Raw genomic sequence first — 23,182 nt, 5'->3', positions numbered from 1 at the left:
ATTACCATAGTTGCATTAAGTGTTATCGCAAATTACTGAGAGACAACCTCGACTTTCGTCAATAATGATATTTCTCTCTTCAAACAGTTGCTGGTCTGGCCTGAGCAATCCGCAGAAGATGTTACCATAGTAACAATTACTCCAGACTACCCAGGTTCACGTCACACAGGATTGGTCAGTGGTCTCAGGAAGTTTACCTGGTACTTTGGCTCCACCCTCTGCTTCACCACACCTGGTGATGGCCCTCGCAGCCCGCCCACTCTGGTGCAGACACACGAGGACAGTGAGTACACGGACACCTGAGTGTAAATAAAGTCAGAGCACAACACAAATAACGCTCCTCCTGTGAATAATAAGGAGCATATTGACTCTCTCTGTTTCCAGTCCAGCTCATTCAACTCATCAGTTTACTTTACAGCTGTGTATATAAAATCTATACCCACCCCCCATTTTTTGCTGGCTTTTACTTTGTTTTCCTACTTTTATTTATGTATTTCCATGGCCCCCATTCAATTTTTCCCCCCTTGTCCTCTGAAAGGAACTGATTCATATGTTTTCAGGCATTCTGGTATTTATAGCCTGCTGTTCCATGGATAAACTAATAGCTGCCACTCCGAGGTGCAAGTACACATGCACACAGTCGCACCGTCAAATAGCCTATAGGCAGGCAGACAAGCAGTTATTACAGAATAGCAATTATCGAGTGGGAAAGTGATATTAGCCACCATGTGTGCACAGGCACACACACACATGCACAGAGCTGTGGACAGGTATTGAGTGGGTGCTGGGCGTGTTTCAGGGTTAACGGTGGGTGTAATTTTTGCTTGATGATATTTTTGTGTGCGTGTGTGTGTTATTGAACGTCACAGATGAACAGGTTAATCGCTCTGCAGGGAGTGAGGGTACAGAGCTGGGATGAAATGAGAAATAACAAGCACGTATTACTCTGTGTGCGTGCGTGCATGCGTGTGTGTGTGGTCAGTGCAGATGTAAATACAGCGAGGTGCTTGTCAAGTTGCAAAAGAGCAGGAGATAATGTTGTGTAGGCACAAGATGTGTGTAAATACGTGAACCAGTTAAGATTGTCTGCTGTGTCTTTTTCAGCTCCAGGACCTGTTAGACACCTGAGCTTCACCGAAATCTTGGATACCTCAATCAGAGTCAGCTGGGTGGAGCCAGAGGAGAAGAATGGCATCGTCACCGGTTAGAGTCTCACAACAAAGCCTGAAATGACAACCACAAAACAGCACTTGAAAATCCAACCCGATCTCGCGCCAAGTTCATGATGATATCATGATAAGTGATTTAATCTATTAGTTTGTGATACTGTCACAAAATTATTCTCTGATGGTATCATGAAATTTGGGGTGACACGGGGCGGCGCATTGGGTTATGGTTAGGGTTAAACATAGTGACTAAAGCTTGACCACATTACTGGATACTGTTAAGGTATTTCCTTACGATATCATGAAAAAACAAACAAACATGAGACCAGCCTGGAAAATCCAGTGGTTCTTAATAGATGGCCTATAACTCAGGATGTCACGTTTGACTAGTCGACTATTTTTTATGACTAATCAATATAACTAGTGTGTTGCCCGTGGGGATCTACGGGCTCTAGATTGGGTAGTGTTTATAAAATAGGTAGCTGACATTTTTCAAGGTGGTAATAAATTGTGCAAAGTTTCTGTAATGAGTTGGAGTGTGAGTACAGAATGTTTTTAGAATCTTAGACCTCAACAGTTTTTAGAAGAACTCAACGTTCTTAATGTATTGGAAAAATTGTTTAGGTTCTTGTTATCATATACACACTATTAATATTACCATTATTTTATTATTATTATCGTTATTGTTATATTATTGCTTCTATTTTGTCATTTGATTTTTAAATGGACCATGATAGAAATATGTTTTTTCACTTTCTTGTGTCATGCAAGTATTTTTTATGTATCTACAATTATACTATGTACTTATATTGAACCTACTAAATAAACCACACATGCACGCACGCTTTTAATATATAGATAATCGTCATGCGAATGAGGTATATTCAAGCATTTTCAAGCCGTATGACGTTTTATTTAGTTTTGCTGAGTTTCATCATCATGACATTAAATTATTTTCACGATTACACACATTTTAATGCAGTTCAGCTTATATGATGGGTTGATTTATCTGCCCTTTCATAAGTAGGAGCGCAGAGCACATTTGTGTTTTTATTTCTCCATCCCATTTTGTGACATCCAATCAGAGCTCTTAGAGGACTACGTCATACCTAGCAACAGGGTCAACCCCGCCACTTCTAAAAGATAAAAGTTTCTGTTCCCTCCTTGCTCGGAGTTGCTCTCAGACACTTCTTGGATCTCTCTTAGTAGCTAGGATTCCTTGCCAGGAAATTTTAGGCTAAGTTAAGAACTCTTTGAGAGGAGTTTGAGTTGCTTCGCGGATACGGGTCCAGATCTCCTCAAGTTGTCTCCCAGTCAAATACGAGGACAGGACACACAGTTGCACCATATGCTTATATAAAGTAACTGACCAAAAAAAAAAGAAAGAAAGAAAGAAAGGGGGTAAAGGAGAAATATCTTAGAGTGTTGAAAAAAAAATTACAGATCCGCCCCTGGATCTGGACCCACACCAAAATTTAATGGTTTCCTTTGATGCTCCTTTCCTACTGAAAATTGGACTATAGATTTTTCAGTAATCCTCCTAGAGGTGTGTTACCGGGGGGTGCAATTCAGCAGACGCAGGTGAAACCTTTTTGGCCGTGGTAATTGTACGGTCGTCAACATAACATGCTGCTGATGAGTAGAAACACATTGTGTAGTGTGAGAAATTAAAATAAACACATTTAAAAAAAGGTATAAAAATCAGATTTGAGGCGTGTAGCAGTGCTGGAAGCCTCCTAAACCTTTTACAGTCGTGTTTCTTCTGTATTTTCCCTTTGGTCTCTCTTTTTTCTGTCTGGCTTCCAGACATCTCCGCGTCTCTGACATTGTGTTTGCGTGCAACTGATTCATCATCTGCTAATCCCTTCTCTCTGCAGCTTGTCTTCTCACATTATCTCCAACATGCCCTCATCCCACGCCTCCCAACACCCAGGGTGTTGTTTGTGTGTTACACCACAGCGCTCAAATCATCCCCCCTCCCCAAATTTATTCTGCCATTGCTCCTTCATGACTCTCTTAGACAATGGTGCCGGGGAACTGCTGCGAATTAAGCGATTACTCCACATTGTACGTGTCTGTGCACGTGGCAGCTTGTCGACATGGTTGTCCACCGTTCGTGAGGTGCTTAAACATTAAGACCACAGTCTGCCAGGACAAAGCTGCACTGGTTTAACAATCAGCTTTCACACTCGCACACACAGAGGATGGGGGAAATGGTTGTTCAGTCAAGGTCACCTTGCTCATTTACTCTTCTCTTCAGCCTGCTTTTCATCCAGCACCTGGTGAGCAGGCAGACAGATGAGGCACCGTTCACGCTTTCCAGGGTCTTACACAGAAGTGGCCTCGCACACACAGTTGAAGTTGGTGGAGTGTGATGTATGACTGTGGAGATGTGAAGGGACAGACAGGGATTTTGACTGTACTTACTCCTCCTCCACTTCTTCCTGCTTTCTGGCTCTGTGCCTCTCACTGCGTGTGCACGCCAAGTTCAAACATCTGTCGAGTGGGTCAGCCTGATGGCTCTACTGGTTGCATGTTACTGGAATGAGGATTGGGGAGGGGCACTCTTGCTTCTCGTGTAGGCATCCATCTTGAACCCCCCCACAATATCCCCTCCATATGCCCATATCACCTGACTGATTAGTTTCTTTAAGGCAGCATGCGCTGGTGTGACGCATGTCGCTGTATCCACCACATTACAACACTGCCTTTGGTCCTGGATACCAACCAACCAGTCAGGCAGCTGATCCATCCTCAGCTGTCAAAGCTAATCATCTATCTTGTCAGCATCCCCTTGGCCTTCTCCAGCCACTAGAGTCCTTCCCCACATCTGGAATTCTCAACCAGAGAAACATGCTACATGGCCAAATTGTCAAAACTGATGATCCCTCACAATGCCAGCATGCACGTTGTGCTGCTCTGCCTTACATACTTGAATTTTAAGATGGCGCTGTTTTACAGTATTGCCACAGCTGTGCTGCTCTGAGTATACCTGATCTTGTCAGAACTCAGAAGCTAATATTAGCGTAGGTTCTGAATGGCACTTGGCTGGGAGGCCGCTTCAGAACACGTGAGGCTGTGAACGCATTTCTCCATGTAGAATTGTAGCTGTCAGGAAGTGTAGCTGAGCCAAATCCAAAGGAATGATCTGTAACATATCCATGTGACAACCCTGAGTGACCGTTGATGGCGAAAGGGGTTGGGACAAGGAATTTTTTTTCCGGCATTGATTCTGTTAGCTTGTAAGAAAATATAAAATGAACTTTTGTGTTGTTATTTGAGCTGCAATTTAAAATGTTAAAGATACAGCATGTAGCATTTAGAGTTATGTAGGGGTGAGGTTGCAGATTGCGTAGTTGAATGCATAAAACTTAAAATATTGGAATTTATAGCCCTAATTTGCTTTTATGAGTTGGCTCAACAATTTTGGAAATGTAGAATTATTCCTTTGTATAATGCTAATTTTCAAATTGGTCTAAAGACGTGTGTTATCTGAACAAACAAAAAGAATTTAAGATGGGTTTAGAACACAAGGATCTATTACAATGCATTGCCTTGAAATTTTGACTTTTACCAGCGTGGTTTTTTTCCCCTTGTTTTTTATTTGGGAGGGCGGGGAGCATCTGAAACAAATAATTAATTCCAGGATACAGATCAACAACCACCCTTTCCACTACTTTTCATTAAAATCATTTCAAAGCTTTTGGAGTAATTTTCAGTAGCCTTGGGGTTTTGTACTCTCCTAAACACTCATATTTTCAGAACAGGCAGACAGAATATTTGTCTTGTGTAGTAGATATTTGGATCCTGCATATTTGCCTGTTTTGAAATTGTGAAAAGCACTCCAGGAGTGCTCAAAGGGTTTATTTTATTTCATTTATTTGGCTTTGCAGCATAGAATTCAATATTTGTGAATTAAGGTGCTCAGTGAAATTAGCTTCTTTGTTTGCGGTGCTATAGACGTCACGTAGCGTCATTAACCCGGCGCGTGCTCTCTGCCCTGCAGGTTACGTGTTGTTGTGGGAAGTCTCCGGTGTACAGTCGAGCTGTGAGGAGCGTTTTCTGTCCAACTCCACTCTGCAGTACCAGCTGACCGGCCTCACCTCTACCACCATGTACACACTACAGGTTGCAGCAGTGACTGGCGCGGGGCGAGGCGTGGTCACGTACTCCAACATCTCCACCGGAGTGCCACCAGGTACAACCACACAAAGATGGCACAGTTTCTCTCTCTGTGACAGTGAGATAGAGAAAGATGCATTTTTAGCTGCACTTTTATTCTTTGCAAATGCGTTGCCAGAGGAAATCTGAGTGATGGCATTGTCTTTCCCCCATCTGATAACTGGCTATTACCGTGCATCCATGAATCATCACCCACACAACCTATGCACATGCACTCAGTTATTTACAGCACCTGAGAGAGCACTTTAACAGTGTTTTATTTCTCTGTGAGTGTGCATAACTTGCATCTGTGTATGATTTTTGTGTGTGAGTGAGTGAGTGAGTGAGTGAGTGAGTGAGTGAGTGAGTGAGTGAGTGAGTGAGTGAGTGAGTGAGTGAGTGAGTGAGTGAGTGAGTGAGTGAGTGAGAGAGTGAGAGACTGGACAAAGGCCAAGTTGCAATCATTATTAGTGTTGATTAACTGCAAATGCAAAGTGGAGGGAAAGCAGTGATGAAAGGGGGTGGGGGGAGGAAAAAAATGGCTCAAGAAGAGAAGGAGAAACAGTGTCCTTGCATCCAAATACAGGGTGGGCCTATAAAATCTTATCAAATTAAAAAAAAATTGTACAATTTCCAAAATAACAAAGATTTCTTTTGCATTTTCAGGAATATCAATTCCTGAAAATGAAAAAGAAATTTGGAAAATCCCTCTTGAGATGTGTGGCAGTGTCATCACAAACTTCAATGTGTGTGTTGCAGCTGTAATCCAAAGAAAAGGAGCGTGGATTGAACATGTCATCAATAGATTGAACTGTGCGAAAAACAAGAGACGAAGTGGGAAACTTTTGGTATCAAATGTTAATTTGATGCTTCTATTACAAGTCTGTAAATAAAATTTTTGAATAAGTTCTCATTTCAAAAACTTGTGTACGATCAAAAAGTGGTAACATTTCATTGGCCCACCCTGTACTTGTGCCTTGTTTGCATATACCATGTTTATCCATTCATGTCTCCTGAAGCCTCTGGGATGTGCGAAGCTCTTCCTTCTATTTATTTATTTATGTATTTGGTCTGGAATATGAGTTTATTGCAAAAATTGAACATTTGCATTGAATTTCAAAGAGACTGTATGTACTGTGTGCCAGAAAGCTAGCTTTGGGCAGCTAACAAGCTAGCTCTTTCAATTCCATTTGACTGTTGGCATTCAAAGTGTCATTTAGCGAGTGTAACACATGAATGTGATTTGTGTTTGCAGCTTTAAGAGTTGAATTTGTTGCACTTTTTTGTCTTCATGGTGTTCTGTGTGCATATTTCACAGGATGATGAAAAACAGACTGAATTGGTCTGTAATGATGCTGTGGTCTCTGTAAAGAAATGCATTTTTTAGGTTGAATAGTAGGTTTTGTAGGTTGCCCAACTATAACTGTAATATGTTCTGGGGACGCAGTTTGTAGGGATACACTATACTGCTGTCATCTTAGCTGTCCTTGGACCCGGATGTTATCAGTTGATGCAGACTGTTTTAAATGGTTCTTGATGTGTATTTGTACAATGCCATAGTCCCTTGAACATCGCTACTGTTTTCCTTCAGTTGCTAGACTGCAGGTACCTCTCAGTAAGAGTCGTGTGGCACATTTGAACATTATGGAGATATGTAGATCATCTGGGTGCCATTCAACCAATACTAAGGCTATTAAGTATTCAGATACACACTCTCCAGCAATGGTTCCCATGGAAGGGCGCACTTCCTAGGGGGCATGGATGCATTGCAGTGGGTGCATGGCAATGCAAATTAATTTAGTTTGTTGCAAACAGTCTGTTGCTGTAGGATTTTTATGTATGCTTCAGCTGTATTAGTTTTTATGATACAATAAGCAACCAGGACAATTAAAATATCTATATTATAATAGTCAAGTGGCCTCTGTGTGCATGCATGCAGGCGTGTGTGTGTGTGTGTATGGCTTCGATCACGGAGAAACCAGGCTGACCCTGTTGGCGACCCTCCTGTCCTGTGCACCAACAGCAATTCTTGTATATTCGTCAGTGAATTGTTCTGTGAATTGTTTCTGTAATTTATGTTTGTAGCATGGCCCAAGCAGAGGGTCACCCCTTTGAGTCTGGTCTGCTTGAGGTTTCTTCCTCAGAGGGAGTTTTTCCTTACCACTGTTGCTCTGGGTGTTGGTAAGGTTAGACCATACTTGTGTGAAGCGCCTTGAGGCAACTCTGTTGTGATTTGGCGCTATATAAAGGAAAATAAATTGAAATTGAAATTGACAAACTGGAGCTGACATTTGCCATTTGGTATGTTTATGTATTTTGGATCAAGGATGAACACTGCAAAAACGGAAAGTTGATAGAACAAATATTTTTTGAGAAATTAGCAGTTTTAGCTAACCAGTAAACAATGGACATTGTGATGCAATGCACCTTGGGAGTTTGGGGTTTTAGGGCTTTAAATGTTGTTTTGTGGTTCATGCTAGTTTGACAGTGTTGTTAGTGTCATTGATTCATTGTGTTTTTGTAGTTCAATTGGTTTAGTCATTTTAGTTAAGTGTTATGTTGCTGTTACCATGTTACCATGAGCAAATTTTTTTTAATAATGATTTTAGTGCATTTTGGTGGTTTTTGAGCAGTTTTTTGGCTGGAAACTATCAGCTGTTTCTGGCATCACTGATAACAGTTATGCTTGAGGACTGCTAGCAGAACATGGACATGTTTGTGAGGGGAAAAAATCAAAATACATGATACATGTCATTTTTAATAATTTCACCGTAATGGTGATTTGACTATATATTTTGTTTTGTTCAATCAGAAGTTGTAGTTTTGTCGAAATTACAATGTTTAAAAGTATAGTGGAGTTTGGTAGCTCAAGATGTGTACGTGTGTGGTCACAAAATATTCTTATCTTCAAGAAGGGGGCATAGCAGAAAATGTTTAGGAACCACTGCCCAATGTAGCCTGTGTGAGGGGTACAAGACTTAGCAAAAGTCGCATGAAAATGAATTCAGACTTGGATTGGACATGCAGGAGAATTGGGTGGAAAATGATGATAATGATGGATACAGACAGATCCCACATTCAGAGGTTATTCATTAATTCATGAAAGCAAAAGACTAAAAGAAAAGATGAATGATTGAAGATGAGGGGAAAAAAATAAAGAATGAGTGGGAGAGATAGAGAGAAAAGATCCAGCGAGCATTGATTCTTGTCTTGTTTATTTATTCATGTTTTCAGGGAGTTCAGAGAATTCTGTCAGTCATCTGAGCAAGGAAGCTGATACCAACATTTCCATGATATGTAGCTCTTACATGCTCACTGTGTGCACTTTCAGAGCAACAGTAGCTGGATTTTGTTGTGCACCTGCCTGTTTCCAGGATAAATGCTGCCTTGTTTCTATATTAACTGTCCTCGGTCGTGTTATATAGTCTTGTTACCATAAAACCGTCCCTGGATACTGTGCAGTGTTTGTCAGAGCTGCTTCAGTATGCTCAGATGTCACAACATATGCATAGAGATTTACCCCCAGTTTACAGATTTGTGTCCTGCTACTTTCAGCAAATATGTTGCTTGGGATGCTCAATCAGAATTAAATTGATTATAGCAGATCATAGAAGAGTAACTAAACAATCCAGATTGAGGATAATTAAACAATTAAACAATCTGGAGTGAAGAGAAGTGGGTGATAAGTGGGGCAGAAGAGCCTCGTCTGGACATGATTGAATACGGCAGTGCATTCTCGTTTGAACTCCTGCATGATATCGTAGGATTTGACTACTTCCGGGGGCAGCCTGCCGTTGCACATCATAAACACAGAAAGATTCACACGGAAAGATGGTGCACTGTTTTGTTTTTGGCTGCAGTCACTGAAGTATTCGCAGAAAGTGCAGGTTTTCTTTTGGTTTCCAGTGGAGAAGGGAAAACGAGGCAAATGGTAGTGGTCGTGTCGGTGAGTGTTAGCCTACACAGCTAGCCAGAGTATAGCTGTGTTCTCTCACCTGCACAACCGCCTCGACATGTTTGAGCTCGGGGTCATAAACAAACAGCAACACATGTCCGCTTTCCGCTGCATCGTCACTTTTTCTTTGCATTTTCACTTTGCTTGCTGTGTAATTTGCCCAAAAACCTAAGATACTGTGATGCGTAGATGGTCAGTTAGTACAGTTAGCCACAAAGCAAACCATATTATCTTAGATATTATGTTTATGTAATGCTGTAAGGCAGACGGCACACACCAGCTGTTACTCAGAGTAACTATACCCCTAATTATTCAGAACTTTATGGCTTTAAATAGATTAAACTGATGAGCTGTATAAAAATTTCACTCCCTTTACAGCTGTCATGGATGGGAAAGTAGCTATCAACACCAAAACTTTTTTTGTTGTTTTTTACCAGGCTATAAGCATTTTTTTCTGCTGTAAATTTTGTTTTGTTAAATTTTTAGTTTAACATGGGCTTCTACAGACAGTGGCTCATTTTTGCAGCCAGTCTCAAGTGGCCGTTCAAGGAACTGCAACATTTGGCACTTCCACTTTGTGTTCATTTTTCAGCACCGGAGGTTGCCACTTGTCTCAAGGGCACTTTAGTGATATCCTGCCTGTCAGTGAATCTAATCCAGCCTGGTCATAGGCCCGCTGCCTAACCTCCCTCTTAGACCGATACTAAAATCTTCAGGTCAGCAGCTGTCAGTGTGGAAGTCGACTCAAAGCCGACCATAAATTGGCTGTGGCATTTGGAAGTTGTAAACCTTTAATTGGAATATTTTGTCATGGTTGAAGTGTGCATACAAAACAGATTATTAATCCCGTATGATTTATAAGAGGATTTTTTGAAAAGAAAAAAAAACACTCCGTGGTGAGCCTGTGTGCTTTGATTGGTGTGTGACAGAATTTACATTTCAAACATGAGCCCGTCTTTCAGAGCATCTAAATCGTGCCAGCTTCATATTTGTAAAGAAATTCCAGAAACTTAAAGTTTGATAGAAATCATGATAATGAAATCCTGCAATAATATGAGTGATTGTATTCATAGTGTTTCCCCATCACAGATTTGACTGCTTTCAAAACCACTCTGTTATCTGAGGAATGTTATTATAGAGATTTTACCAAATTTTTCATCTACACCTGGCTCAGAATAAAAGAATTTAAAAAATGCCTAACTGTACTACTTACTGACAATACACTGTAACCCCCCCATCGTCTAGACTTTTTGTGATTTGGGGTTGTACAAACATTTTGTAGGCTGCTGTCTCCAATGCTCGAGTCTCTTGAGTTGTTTGACTGATATTTGTCAAAGTGTCTACAACACTCTAGGCTTTAATTGGATTTGCCTAGTTTAACCTTTCATTCATTCATCCATTCATTTTCTATCCCCACTTACTCCAATTAAGGGCACCCTAGACAGGACGCCAGTCTATCATAGGGCCACATGTAGACAGATAAATACATTCAGTTTCAATTTATTTTATTTATACTGTGCCAAATCACAAGAACACTGCCTCAAGGCACTTCACATGATTAAAGTCTAACCTTACCATTCTACCTTTGGATGTCGGAGGAAGCTGGAGCACCCGGAGAGAACATGCACAATCCACACAGAAAAGCCAGAGGTGGGAAGCAATCCCACAACCTTCTTGCTGTGAGGCAACAGTGCTAACCACTAAGCCACTGTGCTGCTTTAAGGTGGCTAATTTTCTTATTTTGGAAGGTCATTAAATTATTATTCATTTTTCCCACTGTTTTTGGGAGAGGCTGGGGGGATTTGTGAGACAGAAGCGCAGGGTATAAAATACCCTTGAATTAAACACCAAAAAGAACACAGTGTCAGTCATAAGAATTTGTGTAATGATAACATCCTTTTTGGCAGCTGTGCCTCAGGTGGTTGAACATGCTGTTGGTAGACTACGAGGTCAGTCGATCAATTTGTGGCTACGCTCCGTGATGCAGTGTCCTCGAGTATGAAAATAAGCACAAAATTGGTCCTTGTCCCACAAACTAGAGAGAATTAGCACAAGAAAATATTAGACTTTGAAAACTTTGTGGGGAAAAAAATAACCTGAAAATAAACCACCAGCCTTCATAGAAGCCACAATAAAATGAGATAAAACTTTTATTTGTTTTGTTTGTTTAATTTTGACATTAACTATTTCATCCTCATTGTGGAAGGATTTTGAACTTTTAAGTCTGATACACTGAATGAAATACGTTTATCGAACACAAATCAGCAAAATTGATACACTTGATTAGAATAACTTTGTGTAGTTTGTATGTTATTTGAGCTGACTACATTTAAATGATTTAAAGCAGCCATTCCCAAATTTTATGAATGCAGTAGCCCATTTTGAAATTAAAAATTCTTCTGGGCCCACCCAAACTTTTAATTATGATTTCCATTTACAAATAAGACTAAAATGAAGTATTTCCACAAACACACACACATATATATATTTTGTTCAACTTGTCACATATAAATGAAGAATAACACATCATTCAAAAATCCATGACTTTGTTTTGTTACTTGTGATTATATTGTAAAAAAAAAAAAATTGAATAATTTTAGGTAATTTTAAGCTTTATTGTAAAATTGAAAATCAAATATGTTTTAGTAATTTTTAAAGTCGTTTCATGGTCCACCTGCAGTAGAGTGCCATAACATGGCACCATTTTTGTTCCAACTGCGCTGAACTACTGAGTGAACCTTTTATGTTTTCAATATTTTTTTAAATCATTTAACCACATACAGCAACACATCCAGGTACAAGTGCTATCAAAATAAATATAATAAATATAAAAATAGTTAAACTGTCAAATTTGCAATTTATGATGACTTATTTAATTAATTTAAAGACTGATTTATGCAGCTGCAGCTCTGCAACTCCGTGTCATGCAATGACGTGCGTGACAGTTTTAAAGTTCTCCGTCTCTGGATTATGCTTTATTCTGGACTAATTTGAACCTCAACAAGCTTTTCTTTCTACAATCATCACCTCCAAATCAAAGGTAAGCTGTACAATTTCCTCTTTTACCAACTTCCTGCTGTAAATGTGTGGACTTTTCTGATCCATTTCTAATCACCGTGTGCACTGCAAAAACTATTATAATATGATGGCAGACGAAGGAGTAAAAGCAGAAAAGTGTCAAATCACAGCCTTTTGTGTCTGATTTAACAGGTGCACGTCATGCTGTGGGTCCGAGTCTGAGTACAGTGTAAAAAAAATAAACTGATGTGCTTTTAATCACAGAAATGACTCTGGTCCCACTTTACTCGAATCGACAACTGTCGGAGTGCTTTACTTTAATTTGTACCTCTGTTACTGTGCACGTCCAGACTGCTCGGGGGTTTTTAATGGACATACATTGTGATCGGACGGGACTTTTTATCTGATGTGAGCGAGAAATGCGTTATACAAAATCTGTTATATATGGCGCTTATTACATGGAAAACAATACAAAAACATTGGGACTTTTTTGTCCGGTGACTGCAAATAGCTGATTTATACAATGACAGTTAGGTGAGTTTTACTGTACATGGAACTGAACAATAAATTTACTTCTCAAAACTTTGATGATGATGTCACCTTCCGTCAAACACAGATAACTTTATTTTCCCAAATGTTTCTTCTGTTTGGATCTGAAGGGAATCTGTACATCTTGAAGCCCTTGTTGTGTCTATTTGTGCCTCCAAATGCACAACAACCCAGCATTAAATAAATAAAATAGCTGGATTTCCATGCAGACAGATTAACTGCGAACGCTATTTTGGCACCAAGATGGCACCATGAGCCACATGACTGTTTTGTTTTGTTTTTTTCCCAACTCGTCATGTCGCCATTCTCTCAATTAAGGCACTCTTACCTGCAGTACTGTCATGGCCCACTAGGGGACTCACGCCCACACTGGTTAGAAGCATTCAGATTCCTTAAACTCTGTGAGTTAAACTAACTCATCAGTTTTTACAGTGTATTTACATATGTCATACTACTTCTAACAAAAAGCAAAACCCCCGCAAACCATGACCAGTGAGCAGCTGACCCTGAGATAACGTTTTTGGTAAAAAAAACAAAAAAAAAACATATCAATTTATTTATTTATTTATTAAAAACTTTCATTTAATTATGATTTTATCTTATTATTAACCAAGAGGAAAATGCAGGTTTCAAAGAACCCACTTTATTTGAAAGTAGAAACTAAAGCCTGTAGTCTTTTTCCCTTTTTTATCTGCATATATTTATGTTTTGTCAAAAGTGAATACAGATAAATATGACGTAATAATAATGCTGAATGCCTAGAAGGTAGTTGGTTGCATTATTTCTTTATGCAATAAAGCTGTTTATTTTTCATCAGAATAAAAATGCAAATTTCTTCTCATTATGATGATTATTATTGTCCTGTTCGGCTTTAAAGCGGGGACCATTTGACATTTGGGGACGATAATTACTGTAATTTTTCCTGACGGGCTCCTGCAGCTGGTCAGCCTCATTGGCCGTTACCTGTCAGTCTTTATTGAAATGGAGATGGAACAGTATAAGAATAAGAATGGGTCAGACATAAATTATGAGGTTCATAGCCTGCTCAGACGTTTATAGACCTTAAATGGACTTGAGTGAACTCTGGATTTAATTCACCTCTCAGTGCCACTGGTGTACAGATTTATCTCTTTGCATTGTATTGTGGACCTTGGAAATATGAAAATAAATTGTTCTGACAGAGAGATTTACTGCTGGAGCATAATTCATTGTCCTTTAGAAAAATTTACTATTTGGTGACCAAGTTTTATTTTCCATTTTATGGTGAAGCTCGGACTCATGGATGCATTAAAAGTGTTTTTGGGGGTGTTTGCACTGTTGGCCTACTGGGTAAGGTGCATCATATACCACAACCTGTGGTTTGCAACATGCCTGCTTTGATTCCACAGTCTCTATCATTTCTTGTCACTTTCTACCAAGTAAAGACAAAAATAGCTAGAGAAAATGATTTTTTAAGTGTTGGCAGTACTTTCACTAGCTGCCATTGGCCATTGCCATTATCAATTTACTTTACAAAATGAGATAGTACCTTTTTTTCCAGTCTTCCCACAGCATGTCTACAGGAATGGACATAAAGAGGAAATGGACCGACATCAGAATTATTTTTTATGGCAAAGTGCAGCTTTAAAATTAGATCATCACATAATCAACAATAATAAATAATCTAAAACCTGTAGTTTGTGAACATTCAGGCATTAGACTGGCCATTCTTGATGCGCTCAGACCTTAAGAAGACACACTCTGTTCACTTTTTGATCAGTGTTTTAAGTATTTCAGACTGTTTTCCACAATTCTGAATGTGTTTGAGATTCATTCAGTCAATATTAATGAAATAAAGTTGATGCTAATCTTTTGACTCCTCACTCAGATTTATTTGTGTCCTTTCTGAGTGGTTTAAAGCCATGAATTAATCACCTGTGTTTTGGTTTAAAGCATAATTAAATGTTTGACATTCAAATTGTCCACAAATATGTTTGAAACATTTTCATTCATGCATCTCCATAAATTAAGTCATAATCATGTGAAGGCAAGTTTCCAGGGATGCAGGGATGGGGCAGAACATTTTGATGGGGGGCGGGGTAGCATTTAAATAACTTGTACAATTTTTTTTTAAAATTACAGCCCCAGAATCTGAGTAATAATAATTTATAAGCAGGCATGAACATAACTGGTCCTCGTGCTTTCTTGAGGATGTGCAACGGAAGACATGGAGGGAATTGTTTTTCCTACAGTCTGTCATCATCGCTTTCCTCCTGAGAAGCAATTCCCTCTGTGTTCTGTTGCATAGTATTTATTTTTAACACACACGAGCACCATGAGCACTATTTAAGTGCGCACCTGTTTCTAAGTGAAATATAATGACATATTCATTCATATTTGTGGTGTTGAAAGTGTGTAAAAATGTGTGTGACTGTTGCTTTTTCCATTCCAACTTCTACTTCCTTCTTTAATGAAACCCCTCCTTGGTGCAAAGTGCACCATATACCAAGACTTATGGTTTGCAGCATGCCTAGTTTCATTCTTAAAGTTACATACCTGGTTTGCGTGTTTCTTTCTATCTCTCAATTTTTCCTGTCACTCTCTAATGTACTATTAAATAAAGGCAAACATGACTACATATATTTATTTATTTTTGGGTCTCTGTAACATTATGTTATTGGTGAGATACTATGTCCAGTATACACTATTCAATATTGGACTGTCCCAGATGAAATATTATTATCGTGAATGAAATGCAGCGATTTCTTTGGTTGTTGCTTTGAAACGGTGCAAGAGCTTCAAAATATCAATATATTGATTGATATTTAGGATGACCATCTCACAATGTGATTGCTGCTATGACCCACTACTTACCATCCAATAGAAATGCAGTATGAAATGACACTGGTGCTAAACACGAATAGAGTGGAGGTGAAGCCATGACCGGGTCCACACTCTCTTCCTCCTCTTTTTTGGAGTTTTTTTTTCCTTGCATGTGAACACATGTATGCAAAAGCGGTGTTCTTGCTTAGCTTCATTGTTTTGACACAGGCTGATGACATTAACTGGATTCTTGTGTCAGTAATGTTTGCCACTTTTGACATTTCATTCTTTAATACTGGCTTTCATCTTTGCCTTAAACAAATCTCTGGCAGAATTATGGGTAAATATTTGACCATTCTTCTTGGCAGAACTTACACAGTTCAATTACATCTGTTGGTTTCCTGGAAGAGACCCAACTTTTAAGCGTAGAGCTTTTCAACAAGGTTGATTTCCGGGCTTTGGGAAGGCCATGCCAAAAGCTTAATTTTTACCTGTTTTATCTATTCCGCAACCAAGCTCAATGTGTGATTTGGGACCATTGTCCTATTGGAACACCAAATTGTAAACATTGGTGTTATATCATACAGTCTACATACGTACATCATGGAGACAGGATTAGGCATCTCTGCAAACATTTTGCATCGCATCAGTGTTTCATCCACATAGAACTGGCATTTTTGGAGCCAGAAGACACTACTTTTTGAAAACGGGTCCCTCAGTAGATAAATCTCAAAATAGCACCTTTGCATTTTCATGTGTATAAACAATACTCCACTTTTGTGAAATGATGTCATACCCCCGGCCGCAAGACATCATGTAACAACAACAATGGCGGCCAACAGACTTGTGTTTGTGCAACAAAAGCTACTGAGCTTATGGGGCTACTATAACAAAAACGTCTGCTCCTCTTCTACTACAACGAGAAGTCTTAGTAGTTTAGTCGCCTTATGATCCAGCACGACTGAAAGTAGAAGTTTGACTTCTTTCTTGTTGCCTTCACATTCATATTCTCCATTAAGCTTTGTTGTGTGTCTTCTTCTCGGTTTTTTGTGGGAGTGTTATAGTCCCACATGACAGGCCTGGCATATATCCTGCAGCGTTGTCAGTGGTTTCATGTGTACACATATATTTCTTGAAACAGTGTTGTGTTTACAAAATACTTTTGGAAACAACAAAGAAAATGATTGTATCTGTTTCCGTGGGGACAAGGCCTAATTTAACTGAATGAGATACTGACGATATCTCATCAGTGAGGTGATGGTCTAGTGGTTAAGGTGTTGGGCTTGAGACCAGAAGATCCTGGGTTCAAATCCCTGCCTGACTGGAAAATCACTAAGGGCCCTTGGGTAAGGGCCCTTAGGGACAGGGCCCTAAGGTCTTTAATCCCCTATTGCTCCCGGTGTGTAGTGAGCGCCTTCTATGGCAGCACCCTGACATCGGGGTGAATGTGGGGCATAATTGTAACGCGCTTTGAGCATCTGATGCAGATGGAAAAGCGTTATATAAATGTAGTTTATCTCATACAAAGCTTATCAGTGTTTCCCCTGTAGAATTGCAGACATGGAGGCCTGCCAGGTCAGAAATGTTTTTTTTTTGCCACTGAAAAATATGTAGCACTGACAAAATAAAGAAAAATAACCCCAAATATCCATTAAATTGGAAACCAATAATCATTTTGGCCTGTTCACTCTCGCTCGCACACACACTACCTTTTGTGGAATGACTATTTTTGAATGTGATTTCACAGCACACTAATTGGCTTCTTATTATTTTGATGTTAAAAGCTCCAGTTCTATGGCCTATTGTCCAGCATCAATTAAAGTCAGCAGAGAGTTCACTCTTAAAAAGAACGACTGTCTCAACAAGAAAAAGTGATGTAACAATTTGCATAGATTTTTTTTTAAAGTTATTTCAACTTAACTAGAGACATCTTATGCCATTAACTCAGTAATGGCTGAGTTAAAATAACTTTAAAAAAATCTTTGCAAATTGTTACATCAATTTTCTCGTCGAGACAGCGGTTCCTTTGTTAGAGTGAAGATATCAGGCATCAGACAGATTTTGACACTTATTGACGTAACGAAAGTCAGACATTGTCCTCCACCTGCTGTCCCCTGGAATATGTACTTTGAGCTATAGATATCATTTTTCATGAAACATTCCCTCACCGGTTGCATAATCTGTTGACGTGGTAAAACTCCTTCTCAATCATGCCTGTTTCACACAAGACATTGTTTTTGATTTGTGGTCTCCATAAAATGGCTGGATTGGACTAACTCACCATATGATCTATGTTTTTGCTGTCTAATCAATTCCAAACAAGTTGCTGATGTTACCTGAACACAACAAATTGAAATATGTTCTATGTGTTATTATTTTTCTTGACAAATGCATAAAAATGTGGAAGTGTTCTTTTGATAAGTGGGACATGACTTTTTTTCCAATTTTAAATTGAGACACCTGAAGGGAGATGAGCATGAAAACAGGCAGGGGTTCATGACATATATATGCTGAAGGCCGTTGTGCTGAACGCCGAATCAGGGCTGTTAATTTACAGTTTGCAGGTCAGAACTTGGCCCAGCATACTTTTGTTTTGAGCTAACTCATCAGGGTGCCTGAAGTAAACTTGCAAGAAAAAAACGTGGGTGTGCATCACACTGAGATCTGCAAGTGGCAATAAATATGCACATAAAAATTTACTTATACCAAAGTATATTTTTTGCACAGATGCAGTTAGCGGCAGAGAGGTTAGTAATGCTGAAACAGAGTGAGCCTAATCTTTTGATATTCTTTAATATGCACATGTGTTTTTTTGTTTTGTTTTTTTATGTGATATACCTGCTCACTGGTAAAAGTGATACATTTCACAGAAAGATACATGTATTTTTGTGTGAAATTAAATTAAATGTGTTGTTCTTGTTGTTGTTGTTTTAAACCAGTAATTATGTTTTGCAGTACCATGGCAGGATTACATAAATAATACTCGTACACTTTACTTTAGAGTTAGTTTTTCTGAGCGTCTCATGTTTTTCTTTTTTTTTTTCTTTTTTTTTTTTTGCACTGTGCACCTTGCAAATTGAAGTTTTTTTCTGTGTTTTTTTAATTTGTTTTATTTATTTTTTAATTACAGGTTAAAGCTGAATTAACTAAAAGTGAAACATGAACTGTTGTTTTATTTTGGTTAAAGCTTTGGGATAATTGCAGTGTTGAACTGCAAAAACTTTATTTATTTATTCATTACAGTTGAACAAACCACTACTACTGCTTATTTCTTGTCAGTGGTGGGCACAGCTAACCAAAAAGTTAGCTTCAATAACCATTAATCAGATAACTGAAAAGTTATCTTTTATGACGATAAACCGATAAACTGCTAAAAAAAAATGTATCTTTATTACAGATAACCAATACGTATTAGTATTGGTTCGGATGAGGCCACATCAGATTACACTGTCGGCATCTGATATACCAGTTTCACTTTAAGCGCCACAAGGGCTGCTGGGTGAATTCAAGGATAACACAAAGAACACACGAAAAATGAATAACTAAAAAAATAAAACACTGTCATCATCTTTCAAAAGCAGTAAAACACAGTATTAGAAGTCACAGTTTATCTCAGTATTAGAAACACCGTCATTTACGAGCTAAAAGCTGCTGCTTTTTTCACACACTTTGAACCCTGCGGCTTAAACAACCGAAATACATCCAATGCATTGATTGGCAGAATAAAATACACGTAGTAAATAGAAATTCTTACCTGGTAGTTTCAGTGGGATTCATCTGAATAAATAATCCACATAAAGCTTCCTTTTTTAAAAAATCCAAAACAGTGTCTAAATGCGAAGACAAGTCCCTCTGTACACACAGCTGCGTTGTGAGAGCTCCTCTTCCCCACTGAGTCTTGGCAATTAAATTACAGCCACAAAGAAATAAAATAAAATAATGTTAAGATTAGACTGTTTTGTTTTTGTGTCGAGTGGATGAGTCACTGAAACCTCCAAAGTGAACCTGATCTACACTACCCACAATGCTCCCTACGTCGAGCGGCCAATCACGTTTTGCGCTTAATGATGATGTCATCAGCAAGCGACAGGCAGTCAGTCTGCTAAAAATACAATAAACGGACTAAAATGTTTGATTTTATCAATCAATCAATCAATCAATTTTATTTATATATCGCCAAATCACAACAAACAGTTGCCCCAAGGTGCTTTATATTGTAAGGCACGGCCATACAATAATTACGTAAAAACCCCAACGGTCAAAACGACCCCCTGTGAGCAAGCACTTGGCGACAGTGGGAAGGAAAAACTCCCTTTTAACAGGAAGAAACCTCCAGCAGAACCAGGCTCAGGGAGGGGCAGTCTTCTGCTGGAACTGGTTGGGGCTGAGGGAGAGAACCAGGAAAAAGACATGCTGTGGAGGGGAGCAGAGATCAATCACTAATGATTAAATGCAGAGTAGTGCATACAGAGCAAAAAGAGAAAGAAACAGTGCATCATGGGAACCCCCCAGCAGTCTAAGTCTATAGCAGCATAACTAAGGGATGGTTCAGGGTCACCTGATCCAGCCCTAACTATAAGCTTAGCAAAAAGGAAAGTTTTAAGCCTAATCTTAAAGTAGAGAGGGTGTCTGTCTCCCTGATCTGAATTGGGAGCTGGTTCCACAGGAGAGGAGCCTGAAAGCTGAAGGCTCTGCCTCCCATTCTACTCTTACAAACCCTAGGAACTACAAGTAAGCCTGCAGTCTGAGAGCGAAGCGCTCTATTGGGGTGATATGGTACTATGAGGTCCCTAAGATAAGATGGGACCTGATTATTCAAAACCTTATAAGTAAGAAGAAGAATTTTAAATTCTATTCTAGAATTAACAGGAAGCCAATGAAGAGAGGCCAATATGGGTGAGATATGCTCTCTCCTTCTAGTCCCCGTTAGTACTCTAGCTGCAGCATTTTGAATTAACTGAAGGCTTTTCAGGGAACTTTTAGGACATCCTGATAATAATGAATTACAATAGTCCAGCCTAGAGGAAATAAATGCATGAATTAGTTTTTCAGCATCACTCTGAGACAAGACCTTTCTAATTTTAGAGATATTGCATAAATGCAAAAAAGCAGTCCTACATATTTGTTTAATATGCGCTTTGAATGACATATCCTGATCAAAAATGACTCCAAGATTTCTCACAGTATTACTAGAGGTCAGGGTAATGCCATCCAGAGTAAGGATCTGGTTAGACACCATGTTTCTAAGATTTGTGGGGCCAAGTACAATAACTTCAGTTTTATCTGAGTTTAAAAGCAGAAAATTAGAGGTCATCCATGTCTTTATGTCTGTAAGACAATCCTGCAGTTTAGCTAATTGGTGTGTGTCCTCTGGCTTCATGGATAGATAAAGCTGGGTATCATCTGCATAACAATGAAAATTTAAGCAATGCTGTCTAATAATACTGCCTAAGGGAAGCATGTATAAAGTGAATAAAATTGGTCCTAGCACAGAACCTTGTGGAACTCCATAATTAACCTTAGTCTGTGAAGACGATTCCCCATTTACATGAACAAATTGTAATCTATTAGATAAATATGATTCAAACCACCGCAGCGCAGTGCCTTTAATACCTATGGCATGCTCTAATCGCTGTAATAAAATTTTATGGTCAACAGTATCAAAAGCAGCACTGAGGTCTAACAGAACAAGCACAGAGATGAGTCCACTGTCCGAGGCCATAAGAAGATCATTTGTAACCTTCACTAATGCTGTTTCTGTACTATGATGAATTCTAAAACCTGACTGAAACTCTTCAAATAGACCATTCCTCTGCAGATGATCAGTTAGCTGTTTTACAACTACCCTTTCAAGAATTTTTGAGAGAAAAGGAAGGTTGGAGATTGGCCTATAATTAGCTAAGATAGCTGGGTCAAGTGATGGCTTTTTAAGTAATGGTTTAATTACTGCCACCTTAAAAGCCTGTGGTACATAGCCAACTAATAAAGATAGATTGATCATATTTAAGATCGAAGCATTAAATAATGGTAGGGCTTCTTTGAGCAGCCTGGTAGGAATGGGGTCTAATAGACATGTTGATGGTTTGGATGAAGTAACTAATGAAAATAACTCAGACAGAACAATCTGAGAGAAAGAGTCTAACCAAATACTGGCATCACTGAAAGCAGCCAAAGATAACGATACGTCTTTGGGATGGTTATGAGTAATTTTTTCTCTAATAGTTAAAATTTTATTAGCAAAGAAAGTCATGAAGTCATTACTAGTTAAAGTTAAAGGAATACTCAGCTCAATAGAGCTCTGACTCTTTGTCAGCCTGGCTACAGTGCTGAAAAGAAACCTGGGGTTGTTCTTATTTTCTTCAATTAGTGATGAGTAGTAAGATGTCCTAGCTTTACGGAGGGCTTTTTTTATAGAGCAACAGACTCTTTTTCCAGGCTAAGTGAAGATCTTCTAAATTAGTGAGACGCCATTTCCTCTCCAACTTACGGGTTATCTGCTTTAAGCTGCGAGTTTGTGAGTTATACCACGGAGTCAGGCACTTCTGATTTAAAGCTCTCTTTTTCAGAGGAGCTACAGCATCCAAAGTTGTCTTCAATGAGGATGTAAAACTATTGACGAGATACTCTATCTCACTTACAGAGTTTAGGTAGCTACTCTGCACTGTGTTGGTATATGGCATTAGAGAACATAAAGAAGGAATCATATCCTTAAACCTAGTTACAGCGCTTTCTGAAAGACTTCAAAGAATTAAAGCTCTGTCTGGGTTTTTGATTAATTAATAAGCTGGAATGGAAGATTGCTGCTAATCCTCCGCCTCGGCCCGTGCTACGAGCATTCTGGCAGTTACTGTGACTCGGGGGAGTTGACTCATTTAAACTAACATATTCATCCTGCTGTAACCAGGTTTCTGTAAGGCAGAATAAATCAATATGTTGATCAATTATTATATCATTTACTAACAGGGACTTAGAAAAGAGACACCTAATGTTTAATAGACCACATTTAACTGTTTTAGTCTGTGGTGCAGCTGAAGGTGCTATATTATTTTTTCTTTTTGAATTTTTATGCTTAAATAGATTTTTGCTGGTTATTGGTGGTCTGGGAGCAGGCACCATCTCTACGGGGATGGGGTAATGAGGGGATGGCAGGGGGAGAGAAGCTGCAGAGAGGTGTGTAAGACTACAACTCTGCTTCCTGGTTCCAACCCTGGATAGTCACGGTTTGGAGGATTTAAGAAAATTGGCCAGATTTCTAGAAATGAGAGCTGCTCCATCCAAAGTGGGATGGATGCCGTCTCTCCTAACAAGACCAGGTTTTCCCCAGAAGCTTTGCCAATTATCTATGAAGCCCACCTCATTTTTTGGACACCACTGAGACAGCCAGCAATTCAAGGAGAACATGCGGCTAAACATGTCACTCCCGGTCCGATTGGGGAGGGGCCCAGAGAAAACTACAGAGTCCGACATTGTTTTTGCAAATTTACACACCGATTCAATGTTAATTTTAGTGACCTCCGATTGGCGTAACCGG

The 23,182-nt window shown here is 39.1% G+C and overlaps 1 protein-coding gene across 3 annotated transcripts in view; it reads left to right on the top strand.

The window, feature by feature from the left end:
* Positions 1–23,182, top strand: part of LOC117527072 (protein sidekick-1-like) — a 747,725-nt gene that overhangs the window by 620,699 nt on the left and 103,844 nt on the right. For all 3 annotated transcript variants that reach the window (XM_034189250.1, XM_034189251.1, XM_034189252.1), the window contains 3 exons: positions 88–283; positions 1,105–1,203; positions 5,173–5,364. In XM_034189250.1, coding sequence (XP_034045141.1) covers positions 88–283; positions 1,105–1,203; positions 5,173–5,364 — 487 coding nt within the window. The remainder of the gene's footprint in view (positions 1–87; positions 284–1,104; positions 1,204–5,172; positions 5,365–23,182) is intronic.

This window comes from Thalassophryne amazonica, chromosome 15 (genome assembly GCF_902500255.1).
Source record: "Thalassophryne amazonica chromosome 15, fThaAma1.1, whole genome shotgun sequence".
Classification (NCBI taxonomy): Eukaryota; Metazoa; Chordata; class Actinopteri; order Batrachoidiformes; family Batrachoididae; genus Thalassophryne; species Thalassophryne amazonica.
The sequence above is the reverse complement of the archived record's forward strand: the minus strand, read 5'-3'. Positions and strand labels throughout refer to the sequence as shown.